Source organism: Microcaecilia unicolor, chromosome 14, assembly GCF_901765095.1.
Source record: "Microcaecilia unicolor chromosome 14, aMicUni1.1, whole genome shotgun sequence".
In the NCBI taxonomy this organism is placed as follows: domain Eukaryota; kingdom Metazoa; phylum Chordata; class Amphibia; order Gymnophiona; family Siphonopidae; genus Microcaecilia; species Microcaecilia unicolor.
This window is the reverse complement of record NC_044044.1, coordinates 15,484,301-15,507,851: the sequence shown is the minus strand read 5'-3', so window position 1 is coordinate 15,507,851 and position 23,551 is coordinate 15,484,301. Positions and strand designations below refer to the sequence as shown.

Below are 23,551 nucleotides of genomic sequence, written 5' to 3'. Positions count from 1 at the left end.
GCATGTCTCTCCCCCGCTATTTCGAGCGCCGGTTGAAAGTGCGTCTAGGGCTGTTGCCCAGGCTGCGGAAGTGCACAGTCTGGGGGGTTTCTCCCCCGAGTTTGTTTTGCTGCTGCATCAGGCCTTCCTCATGCACAACGCTGCCCCTGCTCCCTCGTCTGGTAAAGAGGTTGAGGTTCCCAGAGGCAAACGCCCTCGGGTTGATTCCCAGGCCTTGGAGGAATTTGTCTCCTCCGATGTAGATGAGGGCAGTGTGTCTGAGGTCTCCCAACGGTCCTTTGCGGATTCCTTGGAGGAGACGGATCCCCGCTCGGTTGGAGCGGATGACCCCTCTGCAGCGCGGCTTTTTAGCCCAGAGGATTTGCCCAACCTGTTGTTACAGGCCATGGACACTTTGAAGATTTCCTCTCCGGAGGACGTCTCTCCCTCAGCCCCTGTTGGCTTTGCCATTATGCTGGGGACGAAGCGCCCGCCTAGAACCTTCCACGTGCATGATGCCATGCACACCTTAATTTCGGCTCAATGGGATGCCCCAGAAGCGAGCCTTAAAGTGGCTAGGGCTATGTCCCGCCTCTATCCTTTGGCTGTGAGTGAGCGTGAGGCCTATCTGTGGCCTACCGTGGATTCTTTAATCACTGCGGTGACTAAGAAAACGGCGTTGCCGGTGGAAGGTGGCACGGCCCTAAAGGACGCCCAAGACAGAAGATTGGAGGCGGCCTTAAGGTCGTCCTTTGAGGCGGCTGCTTTAAGTTTGCAGGCCTCAGTTTGTGGCTCCTATGTGGCCAGGGCGTGCCTGACTATGGTGCAGCGGGCTTCCCCCTCGGATCATTCCTTGAGGGCTGATTGGCCGGCCCTGGAATCGGGCTTAGCCTATTTGGCAGACTTGCTGTATGATGTCTTGAGAGCCTCAGCTAAAGGCATGGCTCAGACAGTCTCTGCGCGGCGGTGGCTTTGGCTGAAACATTGGTCTGCTGACCACGCCTCTAAATCCCGCCTGGCTAGATTGCCTTTTAAAGGCAAGCTGCTCTTTGGGGTCGAGCTGGACAAAATCGTGACCGATCTCGGCACGTCTAAGGGCAAGAAGTTACCAGAGGTCAGGGCTCGGGCTAGTGCTCGTCCCGGTACCTCCAGAGGACGGTTTCAGGAAGCCCGTCGGTACCGCCCGGGCAGGTCGGGTTCTTCTGCCCCCTCTTCATTTAAGAGGAATTTCTCCCCCAAGCAGCATTCCTTTCGCAGAGACCGCCGTCCCGGAGGTGCTCCCTCCGGTCCTCCCCCAGGGTCTCGTACCCAATGACGGGGTCTTGGTCCACGCCCCAGTGCAGATTGGAGGACGGCTGTCCTCGTTTCTGGGCGAGTGGACCACAATAACTTCAGACGCTTGGGTGCTGGAAGTCATCAGAGACGGCTACAAGCTAGAGTTCTGCCGACCCTTAAGAGACGGGTTTGTACTCTCTCCCTGCAAGTCTCCGGTCAAAGCTGTGGCAGTGCAGCAGACTTTGGACAATCTGATCCGCCTGGGTGCGGTCGTTCCGGTGCCAGAAAGTCAGCTTGGCAAGGGGCGTTACTCCATTTACTTTGTGGTACCAAAGAAAGGAGGTTCTGTCCGGCCTATCCTCGACCTCAAAGGGGTCAATCGGGCCTTGAAAGTGCGGCACTTTCGCATGGAGACTCTCCGCTCTGTTATAGCGGCAGTGAAGGCAGGGGAGTACCTGGCATCCTTGGACATCAAGGAAGCATACTTGCATATTCCCATCTGGCCTCCTCATCAACGCTTTCTGCGTTTTGCAGTCCTGGGCCGACACTTCCAGTTCAGAGCCCTCCCATTCGGGTTGGCTACTGCTCCGCGGACCTTTTCCAAAGTAATGGTGGTCATAGCGGCCTTCCTGCGAAAGGAAGGAGTACAAGTCCATCCTTATCTGGACGACTGGTTGATCCGAGCCCCCTCTTATGCAGAGTGCGGCAAAGCTGTGGACCGGGTAGTTGCTCTTTTGAGCTCCCTGGGATGGATCATCAACTGGGAGAAGAGCCAGCTGCGCCCGACTCAGTCCCTGGAGTATCTGGGAGTTCGATTCGACACCCAAGTGGGCAGAGTGTTCCTGCCAGACAATCGGATTGTCAAACTTCAGGCTCAGGTGGACCAGTTCCTAGTAGCCTCTCCTCTTCGGGCTTGGGACTATGTGCAGCTGTTGGGCTCTATGACGGCCACGATGGAAGTAGTGCCCTGGGCCAGGGCTCATATGAGACCACTTCAACACTCTCTGCTGCAGCGCTGGACTCCGATGTCGGAGGATTATGCTGTGCGCCTTCCCTTGGATCCAGCAGTGCGCAAGGCGCTGAGCTGGTGGATGCAGACAGACAAGTTGTCTGCGGGAATGCCTCTGGTGACCCCAGAGTGGATTGTCGTCACGACGGACGCCTCTTTGTTGGGCTGGGGAGCCCACTGTTTGGGAAGGACAGCGCAGGGGCTCTGGTCTCCTGCAGAGGCAAAGTGGTCTATCAACCTCCTGGAACTCAGAGCCATTCGGTTGGCGCTTTTGGAGTTCATCCCGGTACTGGTGTTGAAGCCTGTACGGGTCCTGTCGGACAATGCCACGGCTGTGGCCTATGTCAACCGCCAGGGAGGTACCAAGAGCGCCCCTCTAGCCAAGGAGGCTATGAGTCTATGCCAGTGGGCAGAAGCGAACCTGGAACAGCTGTCAGCGGCCCACATTGCCGGAGTCATGAATGTCAAGGCGGACTTTCTCAGTCGCCATACCTTGGAGCCCGGAGAGTGGCAGCTATCTGCTCAGGCGTTCTTGGACATCACGAAGCGCTGGGGCCAGCCGAGCCTAGATCTGATGGCGTCATCGGCCAATTGCCAAGTGCCGCGCTTTTTCAGCAGAGGACGGGACCCTCGATCCCTGGGAGTAGATGCTCTTCTCCAACAGTGGCCGACACAAGAGCTTCTCTATGGGTTCCCGCCCTGGCCCATGTTGGGCAGGGTGCTAGACCGGGTGGCAAAGCATCCCGGCAGGGTAATCCTGGTGGGTCCGGATTGGCCCAGACGTCCCTGGTATGCGGACTTGATCAGGCTCTCAGTCGACGATCCTCTGCGGCTGCCAGTGGAGCAGGGCCTGTTACATCAGGGTCCCGTGGTGATGGAGGATCCCTCCCCCTTTGGTCTTACGGCCTGGCTATTGAGCGGCAGCGTCTGAGGAAGAAGGGCTTCTCAGACAAGGTCATCGCCACTATGCTGAGAGCGAGGAAGCGCTCTACTTCTACTGCTTACGCCAGGGTTTTGCGTATCTTTGCAGCGTGGTGTGAAGCAGGCTCACTTTCTCCTTTCACTGTTCCAATTTCTTCAGTGTTGGCGTTCCTGCAAGAAGGTCTGGACAAAGGCCTGTCGCTCAGTTCCCTTAAAGTCCAGGTAGCGGCTCTGGCTTGCTTCAGGGGCCGCCTGAAGGGTGCTTCCCTGGCTTCGCAGCCAGATGTGGTGCGCTTTCTCAAGGGAGTTAATCACCTGCGCCCTCCTCTGCACTCAGTGGTGCCTGCGTGGAATCTCAACCTGGTGCTAAGAGCATTGCAGAAGCCGCCGTTTGAACCCTTGTCAAGGGCATCTCTGAAAGACCTGACGTTGAAAGCAGTCTTTTTGGTGGCTATCACTTCAGCCAGAAGAGTTTCCGAGCTCCAGGCGCTCTCATGTCGAGAGCCTTTTCTGCAGTTCACTGAGGCAGGAGTGACTATTCGCACAGTGCCTTCCTTTCTGCCCAAGATTGTTTCTCGCTTCCATGTGAATCAGCAGCTCTGTCTCCCTTCCTTTCGTAGGGAGGACTACCCAGAGGAGTCCTCTGCTCTTAAATATCTGGATGTGAGACGAGTCATCATCAGATACTTGGAAGTGACCAATGATTTCCGGAAATCGGATCATCTGTTTGTCCTGTATGCAGGTCCTCGTAGGGGTCTGCAGGCTGCTAAGCCTACAGTGGCAAGATGGGTCAAGGAAGCCATTGCAGCGGCTTATGTGGCCGCGGGGAAGGTGCCGCCTATCCAGCTGAAGGCTCACTCCACAAGAGCTCAGGCGGCCTCGATGGCAGAGGCCGGTTCCGTCTCCTTGGAAGAGATATGCAAGGCGGCAACTTGGGCTTCGGCCCATACATTCTCCAAGCATTACCGCTTGACTGTGGCTGCTCGGGCGGAGGCCCGGTTTGGAGCTTCAGTGTTGCGGTCAGGGATTTCTATGTCCCGCCCTGGGTGAGTACTGCTTCGGTACATCCCACCAGTCTATGGATTGATCAGCTTGATGATATGGAAGGTAAAATTATGTATAATCATACCTGATAATTTTCTTTCCATTAATCATAGCTGATCAATCCATAGCCCCTCCCAGATATCTGTACTGTTTTTATTCTGGTTGCATTTCAGGTTCAAGTTCAGTCTTCAGTTACTTCAGAAAGACTTCGTGTTCAAGTTTTTTCACTTGGATTCTTCAAGAGTTAAGACGAGTTTGTGTTACAGTGAGCTGCTGCATTCCTCTCCCCTCCGTTTTACGGGGCTGGATTGAGACTTAAAATTCTGCCGGCACTCCCTCCCGCTTCGTGCGGCTGTAGGGCAGTTTTGTACCCCTCCCGCTTCGGCGGTGTTAGGGTCAGTCAGCTCCTCCCGCGGTTGCGGTTGCAGGATAAGCCAGATCCCCCCGCATCGGCGGGTGTGGTGTCCCTCCCCCGCTCCGCGGGGATGAGCTGGACGGATTCCCCTCCCCCACTTGTGTGGGGATGAGCTGGGTTAATTCCCCTCCCCCGTTTCGGAGGTGGTGAGCTGGGCAGAGTGTCCCTTCGTGGGTGTAATTCTCTAAGTGCTGAGTCCTGCGGATGGAGCTTTGATATCGACATACTGAGGAGTTTCCGGCAGCACATGACCACATATAGGGAGGCAAAAGTTTGCTCTCTATCTCCACCTGCTGGTAGATGGACACAACCCACCAGTCTATGGATTGATCAGCTATAATGGAAAGAAAATTATCAGGTATGATTATACATAATTTTACCTTAGCACTCCTACTCAAATGCCAAATGAGGTGACCACCACCACAGTGGGCTCTGTAGTATGCACACAGCTTTCAAGCATTTCAGAGCAACCTATGCAGAGGCAGTACAGCTGTGTTAGGATGGATACTCAAGCTCTATCATAAGCTCTTGTTTTGAAATATTTTGCCTAATGTTTATGACCTACAACAGACTAAGTTTATTCATTACCTTGATTTTCACCAGCAGAGATACTAAATGGAGAGACTGAAGCCCGAGGAGATTGATTACAGTGCCAACAGATACCGAAAGACTGAGGCTATATACTTTCCTGTCCTAATTTATCATAGGAAGTGTGTGTTATTCCGTCACCTTATTCTCTCAGTTTAGAAATTTGTATTAAGAACTTTTAAATTCCAATTCTGTTTAGACTTATGTTTTATACTTTGTTTTTGTAAATAAACCCTTTTCTATCAGTTATGTGTGGTCCTTGTAACTTTGTCACTGAATGCAAAGAAGGAATTTGGTCCCTTATCATTAGACATGTTTTGTTTCTCAAGCTCTAATGCCATAATTTGCACATCTATGTCCTATGCTGACCCCTACTGGTCAGCCTGATACTGTTTTTCCCTCACACAGAAACAGAGAGAAGACCCTGAAGAGCAGCAAGAAGAGAGAGGAGGTGGTATGTTTCTAAAACTTGATCCCACCAGGGCTGGTAAGCAGCTGAGAGCAGGAGAGAATTGGCATGGATTGTATTTTATATATTTATTTATTTATTTTCATTTAAAAGATTTCTAGTCCACACATCTACCATTCTGAGCAGAGAACAACTTACATTCATAATCATAATTACACATGCAATGAAATCGCATACAATCACATAAAATCATATAAAACAAAACTCAAAATTACTGATCAGAAAATAGTCAAACATGATAATACCCATTAGGTAGACTTGTTAAATGCTCACTGAAATAAAACAGTTTTTAATGTTTTTTTAAATCATGTTTATTGAGTTTATAACAAAAAAAGGAAACATCAGTAAAGAAACAAAGTATATCTAAAAAGCAATGCCCCAACTAACCCTCTACTAACAGCTGTAATGCTTTATTTTTTTTTTATTCACTCAAGCTTCTTAGAGCTCAAATCTCTTTGGGGAAAACATTCCATAATCGTGATCCTGCAGTATAAAAACAATTGAATTTTTGTGTTCCTCTAGATAAACTGTCTTGCAAGATTGAGGTCTGCTTCATCCCATGTGCTTGATGTTCAAAGACTATAGTTGATTTAAATATAAACTATCTGAAATTAGAGGAGAGATTGTGTTAGTTATCACTTTAACTAATAATAGCAATATTTTTATTGCACCCTGTACTCAAGTGGAAGCCAATGCAAAAAAAACAATATCAATGCAAGGGTGTGTTCAAATTGTTTCAATCCTAGCAAAACACGAAATGCATTCTGTTATATCTAATGATCGTAAAGCATATTTTGGTAAACCAAGAAACAAGGCAAAAATTTTCAAAAGATAGTCCTTCAACCTTCTAATCAATTTTAATTTGAAAAATATTGTACTAATTACTCTAGCTATTTGTAATTTCATATTCAAAAATGGATGAATCCAAACACCCAGAGATCAAAATGTTGTAGCAAAAGGGATTTCAACCCCATCTAGGGAAAAAGATCCTGAGATTATTTTGGTGAGCCTTTAGTTAGAGGGAAAGCCTTGTCTGTGGAGCGAGGACACACAAAACACGTTATTTTAACAAGCTCTGATCTTGCTTCCCCAGGCACAGGGAGCAGCCCACAGAGGGTCCACGAAAGTTGCCCTAATTTATTTTTTTAAATGCAATTATATACATATAATAATCGAATAAATTCAACTTGAAAATAGAAATCAGATTAAAAATGCAACAACAAAATTAAATTAAGAAACAGAGAATCCCATTGGTCCACCATATTTATTTTAAAAAAAGCATAATTAAAAAATGTTATCATGGGATGGGGGTGGAGTAAAAATGGCGACATGAACATTGGTGAGAGTTTGGCTTTCTGTTTGCCAGTTCTGTTTATTTTTGTTTCCTGGATCTAATGCTGCATATAAAATGTAAGGGAGTGGTGTGGTGTGGTGTGGTGTGGGGTCCCCCCCCCCCCCCCCCCGACCCGAACCTCTTCGCCAGCACAGCGAAGTATCTAGCACTATACCACGAGGAATCCACAAGAAGCCGGAGTGTGGTCTCCCGCTGACTGAAGGAGAAGCCGCAGTCTTTGTCCCCTCCAGAACCTGTTGCATTGCCCTGTCTTGCAGGATCCTCTGTTCAAGGGCAGGTTCTCCTTGCATCTGAAGTAGCATCAGATGAAGGACCTACTGAGGGGTCCGGCTCAGAGCTGAGACCTGCAGTGGGCGAGATCAGCTTGGGAGCTGAAAGAGCTCCAGCTGCGGTAACTCTCAGATCTGGGAAGTACTTTGCAAGCTTGAAGGCATGGTTGCTAAATCTTCTCTGGAAGTTTCGTCACTTGTGAGTAGAATGGACTTGTTAACCAACACTGTTTCTGATATTAAGCAAGAGTTCAACTCATCTTTCCGATGTCCGGGAAGAGATTGTAACTCTGAAATTGGTATATGCCTCTTTGGTCAAAGACAATATTTTGATTCATAAGAAGCTTAAACAGTTTGAATTTTCTCTGAATTCATTCCTCCTCTAAATAAGGCATATTACCTTCCTGTTTCCAAAACAATATCTGGGGAATTACTGGCTGATTCTACACAAGTTGGGATTGATGTTTATAATATCTCGGCCATATTTAGAGGTTTCTATCCATTGATGGAGCATCTTAGATTGCAACTGGCCATCAACGGTCCATATTTCATTTATGGCTTTGTAAACCTTGTTTGTTGTTTATTTACTGTTAACCACATTAAACCCGAGTATGTTTGGGATAATGTGGGTCATAAATGGTAAATAAATATTGGAAGGCTCACTGACTGATACATCTGAGAGAGCTACTTTACTAGTATCATTCGTCTTTGAGCAAAATTTAAATACTATCCTTAGGCTTTATTTTCAGAATTCACAAGCTTTGTTTTGGGGGCAATGTATTTGGGTGTATCCTGATGTACATCAGAGCACACAGGACAGGCAGTGAGACAGAACACAGAGGACCTGGGGGCTACTTTTCTCTTCGCTTATCCCTGTGTTTAGTCCATTTGACAGGAGTAGAGTATGTTTTCTTCATGCCAGAACAGCTGACGACTTTCATAGATCTGAAGGTCAGTATTGAGACGTGTTAAAGAATACAGAGGCATAGCAATGGTGCATATTTTTGATGTGATCCGTCATGTTTAAAATACACGCTGGCTCCCCCGCACTTTCAGCCTGGCTACGCTTCTGAAAGAATAATGGGATTTTCATATCTCATGCTAAGCCTTACTTTTGTATAGTATTTTTCTATTTTCCCCCCTCCGCCACTAGGTACCAGGAGATCAGCTTCACGCATTCTCTGCCAATACCATCTTGGCTCCTCCAAACTGCCCCGATTGTAACCACATGCAGATGGTGTGGGCAGTGCAGAAAAATCCCCTTCCTCCACCTCAAACCGATTTGGCGAAAGAGCGGACTAGAACTTTTAAATAAATAAAAAGTAGACCATAGGCAGGGGGTATCAAAAGTGAATTGGACAAGCAGAACACCACGGGCAGCCTACTATTTAAATAAAAGCAATACAAACTCATATTTTTTACAGATTTATTCCCGAACATTCCACCTGAAAAATCTCACTCACTGGTTTCAATCTCACCGATTCGGATGGTAAATCTCATTGGGATGGGTCACCCTCACCAGTAAAGTGGATTCTTCCCAGTGACTGAGCCTTAAGACAAAGCAGAGAGACAGACACTTGAAGTGTGGCGTGAATGTCCAGCAAGTAAGGACCTTGAAGAGCAGTCTTCCCCCTGCCCCTCAGCACCCCAAAAGGAGGTGCTGAGGGGCAATCGGTGTACCTCAGGGTTCTGTTCTCGGTCCTCTCCTGTTCTCCATCCATACTTCTTCCCTTGGCTCTCTGATATTGTCCCACGGCTTTCAATACCATCTCTATGCTGATGACTCCCAAATCTACCTCTCTACCCCCAAAATCTCAACCAGCATCCAGACCAATGTCTCAGCCTGCCTATCTGACATCGCTACCTGGATGTCTCAACGTCATCTGAAACTTAACGTGGCCAAAACCGAGCTCCTCATCTTTCCCCCTAAACCTACCTCTCCTCTTCCCCCTTTCTCTATTTCGGTGGATGGCACTCTCATTCTCCCTGTCTCATCAGCTCGTAACCTTGGGGTCATCTTTGACTCCTCTCTCTCCTTTTCTGCTCACATTCAACAGATTGCCAAAACCTGTCGTTTCTTTCTCTATAACATCAGCAAAATCCGTCCCTTCATCTCTGAGCACTCTACCAAAACCCTTATCCACAATCTTATCACCTCTTATCTTGATTATTGTAACCTACTTCTCACCGGACTCCCTCCTCTTCAATCAATCCAAAACTCTGCTACGCGACTCATTTTCCGCCAAAGTCGCTATGCCCACACTAGCCCTCCCCTTAAGTCGCTTCACTGGCTCCCTATCTGTTTCTGTATTCAATTCAAACTTCTCCTATTGACCTATAAGTGCATTCACTCTGCTGCTCCCCAGTACCTCTCCACTCTTGTCTCCCCCTTCGTTCCCCCTCGAGTACTCTGTTCTGTAGATAAATCTCTCGTATCCGTCCCTTTCTCCTCTACCGCTAATTCAAGACTCTGTTCCTTTTATCTCGCTGCACCTCACGCCTGGAATAGTCTTCCCAAGCCTGTACGTCTAGCCCTGTGTTTAGCCATTTTCAAGTCCAAACTCAAAATCCACCTCTTTACCACTGCTTTTGACTCCTAACCACTGCTCACTTGCCCTGTCCTTTTTATCCTCACCTCTATTCCCTTACCCTTAATTGTTCTGTCTGTCTGCCTGTCTTATCTAGATTGTAAGCTCTTTGAGCAGGGACTGTCTTCTGTGTATGGTGTACAGCGCTGCGTATGCCTTGTAGCGCTATAGAAATGATAAGTAGATAAAGAGTGCCCCCCTGTAGGTCCCTGGAGCTGCAACACATGGTCCACCTAGGACCGGCTGTATTCACCTTGAAGAACTGATAGAAGCAAGTATTTATGAGAATTCTGATCTGCCCATATTGTGCAAGCTAAGAGTTACAACAAAAATACCTTAAATAGCATTGAATTAAACTAACAAAAAAAAAGGAAGCTTAATATTTAGTAATGTGATAGAAGAAAAGGAAGGAAAAAGCCGCACAGATGTTCCCAGTGAATAGTACCCTTCCCCCCACAGCCTCTGACCAATAGAAAACGTCTCCTGGATATCTGAGCTCTCATAATACTGTAAGTACCAATTATCCCACTCGGGCTAATGTGGTTGCCAAACTTGGTCCTGGGGGTACCCCAGACAATGAATATTCATAAGAGAGATTTGCATGCACTGCCTCCACTGCATGCAAAGCTCTCATGAATATTTATTGTGGGTATCCTGAAAACCCGACTGGCTGGGGCGCCTCCAGGACCAGGTTTGGGAACCGCTAGGCTAATTTGTTTTCCCCCCAACTACACTGTTTTATTTATTTATGTGTTGCATTTGTATCCCACATTTTCCCACCTTTTTGCAAGCTCAATGTGGCTCACAGTATGCCATAGTGGCGATCGCCATTTCCGGATTGAGAAATACAAAGTGGTATTGCATTCAAGTTCATAAATGGTAGAGTAAATTATAGAGTAATTTAGATAATCAGTTCATTTCCGGCGTGAGAAATAAGGTGGTAGTGCGTTAACGTTGGTTAGTGACAGCCTGACTGAAGCAGTCAGGTATAGAGAGTTCGGTTTTGTCTAGTTGTGGAAGAGTTTTGTTATTTGGATGGGTATCTTCAAGCTGTCAGCTGTACTGGTTTGACTTTGTGCGGGATACGGCAAGCATAGGATGATGACGTAACTTGGTAGACTAGGAGTAATCTAAGGAAATATTTCTTTACGGAAAGGGTGGTGGATGTGCGGAATGGTCTTCCAATGGAGGTGGTGGACTCCACCCCCCCCCCCCCTAGTCCATTGTTTTTAAACAAAATCTCACTGTTCTTAACCCCCACCCTCTGTATTTGTTCCAAGAAGGATTACATTTTGGCATATTTTGGTTTCTACAAAATAACAAGGGTGGAGGTAGAAAAAATTCCAAATGACCAGAGCAAACAAGGAGTAAGAGCACCCAAAGAGTTTATTCCCCAAATAAGGCTGACCTAAAAGATCCAACACGGCCGTGTTTCAGCACGGCATGTGTGCACGCTAAATTTTACTATGTGCTAAAAACGCTTGTGTGCCTACAGAGCGGCTTAGTGGTGGGAGGCGGGGCTAGTGCTCGGCAGACTTCTACGTTCTGGGCCCTGAAAATGGAAGATGCAAATCAAGATCAGGTATACAAATAAAGTAGCACATTTGAGTTTATCTTGTTGGGAAGACTGGATGGACCGTACAGGTCTTTCTCTGCCTTCATCTACTATGTTACTATGTTCCGTTTTAATTTGTTATATTTTCTGTTTTCATTAATTTTGCATGTTAGTTGTAAAAATGGTAGATGGCGTGTGATATAACTTCTGATTATTTTTTTATTATTATTATTTTTTATTTATTGCATTTGTACCCCACATTATCCCACCTTTTTGCAGGCTCAATGTGGCTTACAGAGTAAGGTTATGATAAAGTCAGTGCATGATTTAAATACAATTGATCATAAGCTGAGGTAATGAGGATTTACATGTGCAGATATTGGGTAGGTTGAGTGAGAGGTGTTTTAGGTGTGCTTGGGTGGTTTAAGGAATGATTTATTTCATTGAGGGTGACTTTTGTAAGCTTTGTTAAAGAGGTGTGTTTTCAGAGCTTTGCGGAAGCTGGTTAGATTGTTCATGGTTTTCAGGGCCTTGGGTAAAGCTTTCCAAAACTGTGTGCTTCTGTACGCAAAGGTCGTAGCATAAGCCTGTTTGTATTTCACTCCTTTGCAGCTGGGGAAATTCAGATTGAGGAATTTGCGGGCCGATCTTTTGGCGTTTCTGATTAAATCAATCCTCTCAAATGGCCTTACAGGGATCTGTCCTAGAGCTGAACACAATGCCAAAGATGGAGGGAGGGAGGTTCACTAGTGACCTACATAAAGGTAATATTCATTCCTTTTTCCTGCTGGTGGTACCTCTCCTTAAACACTCCGGCCTATCGTCAACTTTTCCAGAGATCTTGATCTCTCAGTGATACTAGACCAACCTTATAGAATTCTATTCCTCTAGAATTAAGGTCAGAACCCTCTCTTAAAAAGTTTATAAATCTTTACTTTAAACGTATTACTTTTCATTAGCATTTTCCCCTACTTGATTTAACTCTTCACTATTGAGACTATAAGAACAGCCATACTGGTCAGACCAATGGTCCATCTAGCCTAGTATCCTGCTTCCAACAATGGACAATCCAGGTCACAAGTACCTGGCAGAAACCCAGATAGTAGCAACATTCCATGCTACCAATTCCGGGGCAAGTAGTGGCTTTCTCCATCTCAATAACAGACTATGGACTTTGCCTCCAGGAACTTGTCTAAACCTTTTTTAAACACAGATATGCTAACCACTGTTACCATATCCTCCGGCAAGGAGTTCCAGCGCTTAACCATTCATTGATGAAAAATATATATATATATATATATTTCCTTCTATTTGTTTTAAATGTATTTCTATGTAACCTCATTGATTGTCTCCTGGTCTTTGTACTTTTTGAAAGAGTGAAAAATCAATTCACTTTTACCCGTTCTACACCACTCAGGATTTTGTAGACCTCAATCATATCCCCCGCTCAGCTATCGGCTTTCCAAGTTGAAGAGCCCAAACCACTTTAGCCTTTCCTCATATGGGAAGAGTTCCATCCCCTTTTTCATTTTGGTTGCGTTTCTTTGAACTTTTTTTTTTTTTTTTTTTAATTCCACTATATCTTTTTTTGAGCTACAGCAGCCAGAATTGAACACAATATTCAAGGTGAGGTCACACCGTGAAGCAATATAGAGGCATTAGAATATTCTTGGGTCTTATTTTGCATCCCTTGCCTAATAATTCCTAGCATCCCGTTTGCTTTTTTGGCCGCTGCTACACACTGGGCGGAAGATGTCAGCGTATGGCCTGCAATGACACCTAGATCTTTTTCTTCAGTGCTGACTCCTAAAGTGGACCCTAGCATTAGGTAACTATGATTTGCATTATTACAATAGTTGTTCTAGCCTTATGACAGCAGCCCACTATTTTTTCTTTAAATTCCCTTCTCTTCCTAGCATGTCCTATTATTTGCATTATTAATTTTAATGTTCTGCTTATCAATAGAAATCAAACAAAATAAAACATGGAAAATAAAATAAGATGATACCTTTTTTATTGGACATAACTTAATACATTTCTTGATTAGCTTTCGAAGGTTGCCCTTCTTCCTCAGATCGGAAATAAGCAAATGTGCTAGCTGATAGTGTATATAAGTGAAAACCTTCAAGCATTACTATGACAGTCTGACAGGGTGAGAGGATGGGGGTGGGTCGGAGGTATGCATGGGGACATCAAAGCATATCATTGATATTCTAACAGGATGGGTGTGGATAGGTGAGGGGTGGGGTGATCAGAGAAATACAGCTTTATGGTTTATAATGGGTTAGGAACCCCAGATCCTTGTTAAGTCCTTTCTGTTGGGTGTTAAAATATTCAATCATTCTGACTTCAAAGGTCTTACGTTCTTGTATGGTTTTAAAGTTACCTTTCAGGATTCTCACTGTGAAGTCACTGGTGCAGTGTCCTGGTCCTGTAAAATGCTGACCAACAGGGGTGGGAGCCCTACTGGCACCAGTATTGTTCATGTGATGTCTATGTAAATTGAATCTTGTCTTAAGCATCTGGCCTGTTTCTCCAATATAGCATCCTTGTACTGCTTCAAATCATATTTTCTTAATTTAAATTGATATTTTAACCTATGCAACCTTGTGTGTCCTCGCCTCCACTTTCTCACATTAAATTGTTCTTTTTATGTAAACCACTTAGATATATTTTATTACTTGCAGTCAATCAAATAAAGATGAAATGTCACTTTATTGCTCTAACTCCTCTCAGACTGTTTCTAGACCCCTTGGCCACTTATGAATTCTTGTGCTGACAAGGATTTCTGCACTCTAGAAGCAGGACTTTATACTCCTGCACTGCAGCATGGCTTCAAAATCTTTATATATATATTTTTTTTCAGGTCACCTTTCATTTCTTCCATCCCTCCTGGTGTGTCTACTCTTACAGACGTTTGTATGGTCTGTGAACAAGCAAAGAAGACCTCATCTGATCACCTGCACTTGTTTTCACTGTCTCCAACTAAGAGATGAGCTTTACAGTCTCAGACCAACAGAAGCCTCCTCCATGTGCTCCCTTCCGCAGCCTCCAACCAATAAAAAAAACTATCCTCCCTGTGCTCCTTTCCGCAGCCTCCAACCAATAGAAAAACTATCCTCCCCGTGCTCCCTTCCGCAGCCCAGTAGGAAAACAATCCTCCCTGTGCTCCCTTCCGCAGCTTCCAACCAGTAGAAAAAGCATCCTCCCTGTGCTCCCTTCCGCAGCCTCCAACCAATAGAAAAACTATCCTCCCTGTGCTCCTTTCCACAGCCTCCAACCAATAGAAAAACTATCCTCCCTGTGCTCCCTTCCGCAGCCCAGTAGGAAAACCATCCTCCCTGTGCTCCTTTCCGCAGCCTCCAACCAATAGAAAAACTATCCTCCCTGTGTCCTTTCCGCAGCCTCCAACCAATAGAAAAACTATCCTCTCTGTGTCCTTTCCACAGCCTCCAACCAATAGAAAAACTATCTTCCCTGTGCTCCCTTCCGCAGCCCAGTAGGAAAACCATCCTCCCTGTGCTCCCTTCCGCAGCCTCCAACCAGTAGAAAAACCATCCTCTCTGCTCCCTTCCACAGCCTCCAACCAGTCGAAAAACTATAATCCCTGTGCTCCTTTCTGCAGCCTCCAACCAATAAAACTATCCTGGCTGCCTCCACACTCTTTCACACACTCCAACAAAGTGCAGAACGATCCCAGTTTGAAATCTATTGCAAACACACCAATCCCAAGATTTCTTCTGGCTCTGCTCCTTTTTCCAGCTTACTGCTAATAGCAGAGATCTCCTGGCTGCCTTGTCTCCCTTCCAGAATCTCCAACCAGTGGCGTAGCCACAGGTGGGCCGGGGCCCACCCATTTAGTGCTCAGGCCCACCCAACAGTAGCACACATTTAGTGGTAGCTGATGGGGATCTCAAGCTCGGCCAGCTGAAGACATCACCCTGATGGTAACAAAAATGCTACTCTCCACAATGCTGGCACCTGCACACGCTCAGTTTTCAGCGCATGCCTGCTGCAGACTGCCAAGGTGGAAAGAAGCATTTTCCCGCCAGCTGAGATATTTTTTTGACGGTGCTTGGGGGGGGGGGGGGGGGAGAACACTTGGTGCCCACCCACTTCTTGCCTAGGCCCACCCAAAATTTGTTTTCTGGCTACGCCCCTGCCTCCAACCAACAGTAAATCTTCCTGCTGCCTCTCTCACTTCTGGCTAACAGAGGAGCCCTGATTTTATTTATTTATTTATGGCCACGCTCCCTTTCCACAACCTCTTAATGCTGTCCGCCTGCTTTTTTTCCCTAGCAAGCTAGCTATGCATGCAGAGTAAGCAGCTTCAAAGTAGATAAGAATTCAGGCATTCTCTAGTATCCTGGCTGTCGAAGACTAGGATGGGAGGAGAAGGCAGCATGTGTACTGGTTGCCACCCACATCCTGTCCTTGGTCACCCAATTTTCTGATAACCTTGAATAAGCATCGAGTGACCCGAGAGTCTTGTGGTAGTGCAGTTGTGCTGGCTCAGGAAAACACGAGTTTCGTTTTGTTTCAGTACAGAGAAACAGGAAGAGTAAAGCCTTCACTATGAAACAAGTGCGAAAGCGACAGAGGGTGAGCTATCAGTGGAGGAGAGAAAAGTGAGGAAGCAAGAAGGGGGGAGAGAGACAGAGAAAGAAGAAAAACAAGATACAGAAAATCAAAATTGAGGAAGAGAGAGAGAAAGAGAGAAATACACTGGGAGAAAGAAAACACAGGACAAGAAAGAGAAGAAAAAGGGAGGAGGCTGAATAAGAAAGAGGAAAAGAATAAGGTAAAACCATAATCTCGAGAACCTTGACCTGAGGCTGAGCTCACCATGAAGACGTTTCTGCTGCTCTGGATTCTCTCTCAGACAGGTATGTGTTTCCAATCTCTTGCGAAAAACATGACCCTGGTTGTGGCTTTTCAACTGCAACTCTATTCAGTAGATAGGGAGTTTTAAAAAAAATTATTTTGTGTTCCTTTTAGAAGAAAGAGTTGCTATACTGGGTCAGGCCAAGGGTCCATCTAGCCCAGTATCCTGTTTTTAACAGTGGCCAGTCCAGGTCACAAGTACCTGGCAGAATCCCCAAAAGTGTAAGATTCCATGCTACCAACCCCAGGGATAAGCAGGGGCTTTCCCCGGGTTCATGGACCTTTCCTCCAGGAATTTGTCCACACCTTTTTTTAAACCCAGATGTATTAACTGCTTTTACCACTTGCTCTGGCAATTCCAGAGCTGAACTATGCATTGAGCGAACAAAATGTGCGCCCCTCTCTGTTTTAAATGTGCTACTATGTAATTTCATGGAGTGTCCCCTGGTCTTTGTACTTTTTGAAAGAGTAAACAAATCGTTTGCATTTATCCATTCCACTCAGGATTTTATACACTTCTGTTACATGCTTGTTAAGGATAATGGTCAAAAAGATTAGAGCAGATAAACAGAGGGTTACCTATTGGATAACACCATGTGAAAACAACCACCCCCCCCCCCCCCCTAATCTTGGCAGGTAAATGTATGCATTCTGTACAGAGTGAGGGGGGCATATCACCAGAGCAGTAAACACTGACAAAATCAGTCAAAAAACTATGTATAATGGTTGCTTAGAACTAAGTACTAGTGACCCCTGCTGGTGGCATAGCCATGCACCTTGGGATCATGCCCACCCAAAATCAGTGCTCTGTAGGCGTGGCTGGCAGGGATCTGTAAGCCCTGCCAGCCAGAGATCTCCTCCCGAATCCCAGCAGAAAGAACACTTGACAAGGTACCTCATGAAAGGCTACAGAGGAAATTGAAGGGTCATGGGATAGGAGGAAATGTCCTATTGTGGATTAAAAACTGGTTGAAGGATAGGAAACAGAGAGTGGGGTTAAATGGGCAGTATTCACAATGGAGAAGGGTAGTTAGTGGGGTTCCTCAGGGGTCTGTGCTAGGACCGCTGCTTTTTAATATATTTATAAATGATTTAGAGATGGGAGTAACCAGCGAGGTAATTAAATTTGCTGATGACACAAAGTTATTCAGTCATTAACTCGCGAGAGTATTGTGAAAAATTACAGAAGGACCTTACGAGACTGGGAGACTGGGTGGCTAAATGGCAGATGACGTTTAATATGAGCAAGTGCAAGGTGATGCATGTGGGGAAAAAGAACCCGAATTATGGCTACATCATGCAAGATTCCATGTTAGGAGTTACAGACCAAGAAAGGGATCTGGGTGTCATTGTTGATAATACACTGAAACCTTCTGCTCAGTGTGCTGCTGCAGCTAGGAAAGCGAATATAATGTTGGGTATTATTAGGAAAGGTATGGAAAACAGGTGTGAGGATGTATAATGCCATTGTATCGCTCCATGGTGCGACCGCACCTTGAGTATTGTGTTCAATTCTGGTCGCCGCATCTCAAGAAAGATATAGCAGAATTGGAAAAGGTGCAGCGAAGGGCGACTAAAATGATAGCGGGGATGGGACGACTTCCCTATGAAGAAAGACTAAGGAGGCTAGGGCTTTTCAGCTTGGAGAAGAGACGGCTGAGGGGAGACATGATAGAGGTATATAAAATAATGAGTGGAGTGGAACAGGTGGATGTGAAGTGTCTGTTCACGCTTTCCAAAAATACTAGGGGGCATGCGACGAAACTACAGTGTAGTAAATTTAAAACAAATCGGAGAAAAGTTTTCTTCACCCAATGCATAATTAAACTCTGGAATTCGTTGCCGGAGAATGTGGTGAAGGTGGTTAGCTTAGCAGAGTTTAAAAAGGCGTTAGACAGTTTCCTAAAGAACAAGTCCATAAACCACTACTAAATGGACTTGGGAAAAATCCACAATTCCAGGAATAACATGTATAGAATGTTTGTACGTTTGGGAAGCTTGCCAGGTGCCCTTGGCCTGGATTGGCCGCTGTCGTGGACAGGATGCTGGGCTCGATGGACCCTTGGTCTTTTCCCAGTGTGGCATTACTTATGTACCCTGTGCAGCCAGCAGTGTCGTGAGCTGCTGTATGTCTACCCTTCGCGCACACTTAGTCTGCACACACGTGCAGAGGCTAGTCATGTCAGTGGCTCTGGGACGCTACCACCGGCTGCGCAGGGTGGAAGGGTTGTTGGTTCTGCAGGGCGGAGGGCTTCGGCTGGCGGGGCTTGCGGATCCCCGCCAACTCAGTATTTCTTGTGGTTTAATTGGGGGGGGGGGGGGGACGAGGAGGGTGGGAAAGAGATGAGTTTTTGGACCCACCCTAAAGTTGCTGTCTGGCTACGCGCCTGACCTCTGCACCACTATATATAACAGAATTAAAAAAAAAAAAAAGAATCCTCAAAGCTATCACATTTACCATCCTTAGTGGAGTCCCAGTATGAGCACAGGTTTCAGCCTAAAATAAAATCTCCCTGGCTTTAACATTGCACTTTAAGGGAGAAAACCCATTGTTCCCAACAATAAAAAACAGACACAAACAGAATTACAGAAGGTGCAGGGAACACTAGAACCTGCCAGAATCTAAAAAATTCCACAACAAAAACTCAAACTTGTGCACAGTTTCTTGAGTTTTTGTTCTGGACCTGTTTTAGATTCTGGCTGGCTCTAGTGTTCCCTGCCCCTTTTGTAATTCTGTTTGTGCCAGCTGAAGCCCGGTGTAAATGTCAGTGCCCAGCTCTGGCCATTTAATAACCCCATGCCAACTTTAGGAATGCCCCTGGACACAGACAGTTGTGCACTAGGGGATTTAGGGTTCTAGAATAGGCCACGGGGAGATGCACACATTTTAATACCCAATGAACTGCAATAATTAACATCAATTAGTTGGCTCAGAAGCTAATTCATTTGCAAGCGAATCTTTGCGCCGCACACGAGTTTTGGCCCTGAAATCCGAGTCTCATACATAGAATTCGGGGGGAGAGCACGCATTTTTCCCTGCCTGAAAAAAAAAGAGGAGACAGAGATAGGGAGGAGTGAGATTGGGGAAACTACAGTATGCACTGGGTTTCCAAAATTAAATCAGGCCAAATATACAGCATATGGCAAAAATAGGGACCCTTTTACCTAAGTGGCAGCACACGCTAGTGTGTGCTTACTGCACGCTGAAATGCGCTACTGCAGGATGCACTCGGGGGAAGGGGGGTTCACGGTAGTTCTGGGATCGGCGTGTGCCAATCCCATGCTAATAAATATCAAATATTTTTTGCTTGGGGGCGGAGAGTAGGTATGCCCCGCAACAATCGGTTAGCGCAGGCAAATCGCTGCACGATGCCAATTAGCACGGGTTTGCGCACGAGCCCTTAGTGCTTACAAAATGGGTGGCGGTAACGGCTCACGTGTGAATAGCCACACGCTAATTTGGAAATTAGAACGTGGCCATTAATGGAAATAAAAGAAATTGTGGCCATTTACAGCCGCGCTAAAAGTGGCTTCAGCGCATGGGAAACCCATGCAGTGGCGTAGCAAGGGCGGGGTGGTGGGGGCGGCCCGCCCCAGGTGCACGCCACTGGGGGGGTGTCGACTCCGCTGGTTCCTTGCTCCCTGTGCCCCGGAACAGGTTACTTCCTGTTCCGGGGCAGAGGGAGCAGGGAACCAGCGGAACCGACACCTCCCCAGCGGCATGCACACGGCAGGCAAGAATGCACTCGGGGGGGGGGGGGCTTGGGTGATGTGCCGAGGGGGCGGTTGATGTGCCAAGGGGGGGGTGCCTCGCTACGCCACTGAACCCATGCACTGCAAATAGCGCAGACCCCTTTTTAGTACATCTCTGTAAATGGGCCCCCAATTGTTCGATTCCCGTGGCCCATGCCGATTTTAAAGGGAAACTGTGTGAGGTTTCAAAATTGTCCCCAGTGCTACTTACCATTTGTATTTTACATATACACAGTGCTGTACTAATAGATTTGACACAGATCCTGTTCCCTAGAACTTAAACTGTGGTCGACACAAATAAAAGACTTTTAAGTATCGACAGGTCTTAAATCTCTTGGGTCTCCATTTTTAGCAGTGAATAAATGCACTTTAACCTGTATTATGACAGAACAAGCAGTGGGACTGAGGAGACTTGCTCCCCTTACGGGGCTGCTCTCTGGGTTCATAGTGACACAGGGCTTTTATTTTATTTATTTTATTTTTGTTACATTTGTACCCTGCGCTTTCCCACTCATGGCAGGCTCAATGTGGCTTACATGGGGCAATGGAGGGTTAAGTGACTTGCCCAGAGTCACAAGGAGCTGCCTGTGCCTGAAGTGGGAATCGAACTCAGTTCCTCAGTTCCCCAGGACCAAAGTCCACCACCTTAACCACTAGGCCACTCCTCCACGCAACATTCCATGTAGAAGTTGGCCCTTGCAGATCACCAATGTGGCCGCGCAGGCTTCTGCTTCTGTGAGTCTGACGTCCTGCACGTACGTGCAGGACGTCAGACTCACAGAAACAGAAGCCTGCGCAGCCTTCTTCTACATGGAATGTTGCTAGTGGAATAGCAACATTCCATGTAGAATCTCCAATAGTAGCAACGTTCCATGTAGAATCTCCAATAGTAGCAAAATTCCATGTAGAATCTCCAATAGTAGCAACAGAACCTCAGATAGTAGCAACATTCCATGTAGAATCTCCAATAGTAGCAACATTCCATGTAGAATCTCCAATAGTAGCAACAGAACCTCAGATAGTAGCAACATTCCATGTAGAATCTCCAATAGTAGCAACAGAACCTCAAATAGTAGCAACATTTCATATAGAATCTCCAATAGTAGCAACATTCCATGTAGAATCTCCAATAGTATCTATTTTATTTTTGTTACATTTGTACCCTGCGCTTTCCCACTCATGGCAGGCTCAATGCGGCTTACATGGGGCAATGGAGGGTTAAGTGACTTGCCCAGAGTCACAAGGAGCTGCCTGTGCCTGAAGTGGGAATCCAACTCAGTTCCTCAGTTCCCCAGGACCAAAGTCCACCACCCTAACCACTAGGATTCTGTAGTGACTGGGGTCCTAAACACTGCTTTTTAGATCAATCCCTGCTCACTACTACACACGTCCACCCCAATCTGCCTCCTCCCCTCTCTCGGTGTATCGCTTGCATAGTTATTAACTAAAAATGATATTTCAGGATATTAATATGTAAAATAAACTATAAGATTTCCTTTTTGATTTAACGCAGAGCAGCAAAGTGGTCACTGGTTTAATAGCAAGTTGCTTTAGAGTCCTGGGGTTTATGTAGTACAGTGTGAAATTTTTGTGTCCGTGAATGTCCGAGTGTTGGGTAAGTGTACCGTCTTGTGCTGGTCTGTTTTCTCCTCCTCCTCTGCTGTTCCAGTTCAGTGACAGGCAGGGTGGGGGCTCTGACATTATGAGCCTCCATGCACAACCACCCAGAGATCCCCCCCCCCCCCCCCACTATTTTGTATCTCCTTGTACTTGCCCCCAAATTTCTAGTCTGCCTATTGCAGCAATACTCCTGGACTGGGGTGGGGGGATGCATCAGCATTCTGTCCAAAACCTGGCCAACACCTTAGGCATATTTTCAAAGCACTTAACCTTCCAAAGTTCCACAGAAACCTATGGAACTTTGGAAGGCTAAGTTCTTTGAAAATATGAGCTGGCCAGGTCTCATTAAGCAATAACTATGAGTCTTTCCTCCCCAAAGAGGCTGTAAACTGCCCCCACAGCATCAGCACCCTCAATCCCAGCTGACCTGGAGAGAAAAGGACCCCAGTCAGCTTAATTTTTATGCTGGACAGAGAGATAAGGCAATTTCCCTGAGCTCAGAGAGTCAGTGATAGAGCCAGGGATTAGAACTGAAGCAGATGAGGTGACTCACCCCAAGGACACTGACCTCACGCTGTCACCACTTCTGCTTTGGAGTCATGAGACTCACTTATCACATGCTGGACAGTCTTCTGCTTTGTTGTGAAACGAAACGTCCAAGGATGATATGGCTGGTGCTGATTCCAGACACTGCTGACCTCTCTATACTGCAGGGATGGGCAACCCACGGTCCTTGAGGGCCACAACCCAGTCAGGTTTTCATGATTTCAACAATGAATATGCATAGGATCTTATCTGCATACAATGGAAGCAGTACATGCAAATCAATCTCATGTTTGTTAGTTGTGGAAATGTAGAAAACCCAACAAGTTGTGGCCCTCAAGGACCGTGATTGCCCACCCCTGCTCCACTGAGTACTACTACTACTTATCATTTCTATAGCGCTACAAGGCATACGCAACGCTGTACACCATACACAAAAAAGACAGTCCCTGCTCAAAGAACTTACAATCTAGATAAGACAAGTAGACAGACAGGTAACAGACAGAACAATAAGGGTAAGGGAATAAAGAGGTGAGGATAAAGGACAGGGTAAGTGAGTTAGGAGTCAAAAGCTGTAGTAAAGAGGTGGGCTTCAAGTTTGGACTTGAAAACAGCCAAAGAGGGGGCTAGACTTACAGGCTCGGGAAGTTTATTCCAGGCGTGAGGTGCAGCAAGATAAACGGAACGGAGTCTGGAATTAGCAGTAGAGGAGAAGGGGACAGACAAGAGAGATTTATCAACAGAACGGAGTACCCGAGGGGGGGGTGTAGGGAGAGACAAGAGTGGAGAGGTACTGGGGAGCGGCAGAGTGAATGCACTTATAGGTCAATAGGAGAAGTTTGAATTGAATACGGAAATGGATAGGGAGCCAGTGAAGTGACTTAAGGAGAGGGCTAATGTGAGCATAGCATAGTACTGGGGAATTATTTCAAGTCTCTTAATTGGTAAATGGCTTCTGATCAGTCTTCCCCAGGGCCAGATTAATCACTAGGCATAACTAGACAGTTGCCTAAAGCAGTAGCTTCACACTGGGGTGGGGGTAACAGAAGTTGAAATCAGTACAGTACAATAGGTCCTGTCAATCACAACCACCGGGGGTGGCTTTTACTCATGATGTTGTACAACTATTCATTTTTACAGGACGGTTTTGAGAGGAAGGTTTGGTACAATCAGTTGTCGAGTTTTACTAGCAAAATATAAGGTGGGGAAGGGCTAGGAGCCTGAACATTAAATTAGGAGAGGTTGGGTGAGACAATGCTGTAGGTTTGCCCCAAGTGCTTCATAC

At 46.3% G+C, this 23,551-nt stretch overlaps 1 protein-coding gene across 4 annotated transcripts in view; it reads left to right on the top strand.

The window, feature by feature from the left end:
• Nucleotides 1–16,190: 16,190 nt before the first annotated feature.
• Nucleotides 16,191–23,551, top strand: part of CD68 (CD68 molecule) — a 29,371-nt gene continuing 22,010 nt past the window's right edge. For all 4 annotated transcript variants that reach the window (XM_030186905.1, XM_030186904.1, XM_030186903.1 and 1 more), the window contains exon 1: nucleotides 16,191–16,352. In XM_030186905.1, coding sequence (XP_030042765.1) covers nucleotides 16,313–16,352 — 40 coding nt within the window. In that variant the 5' untranslated portion in view covers nucleotides 16,191–16,312. The remainder of the gene's footprint in view (nucleotides 16,353–23,551) is intronic.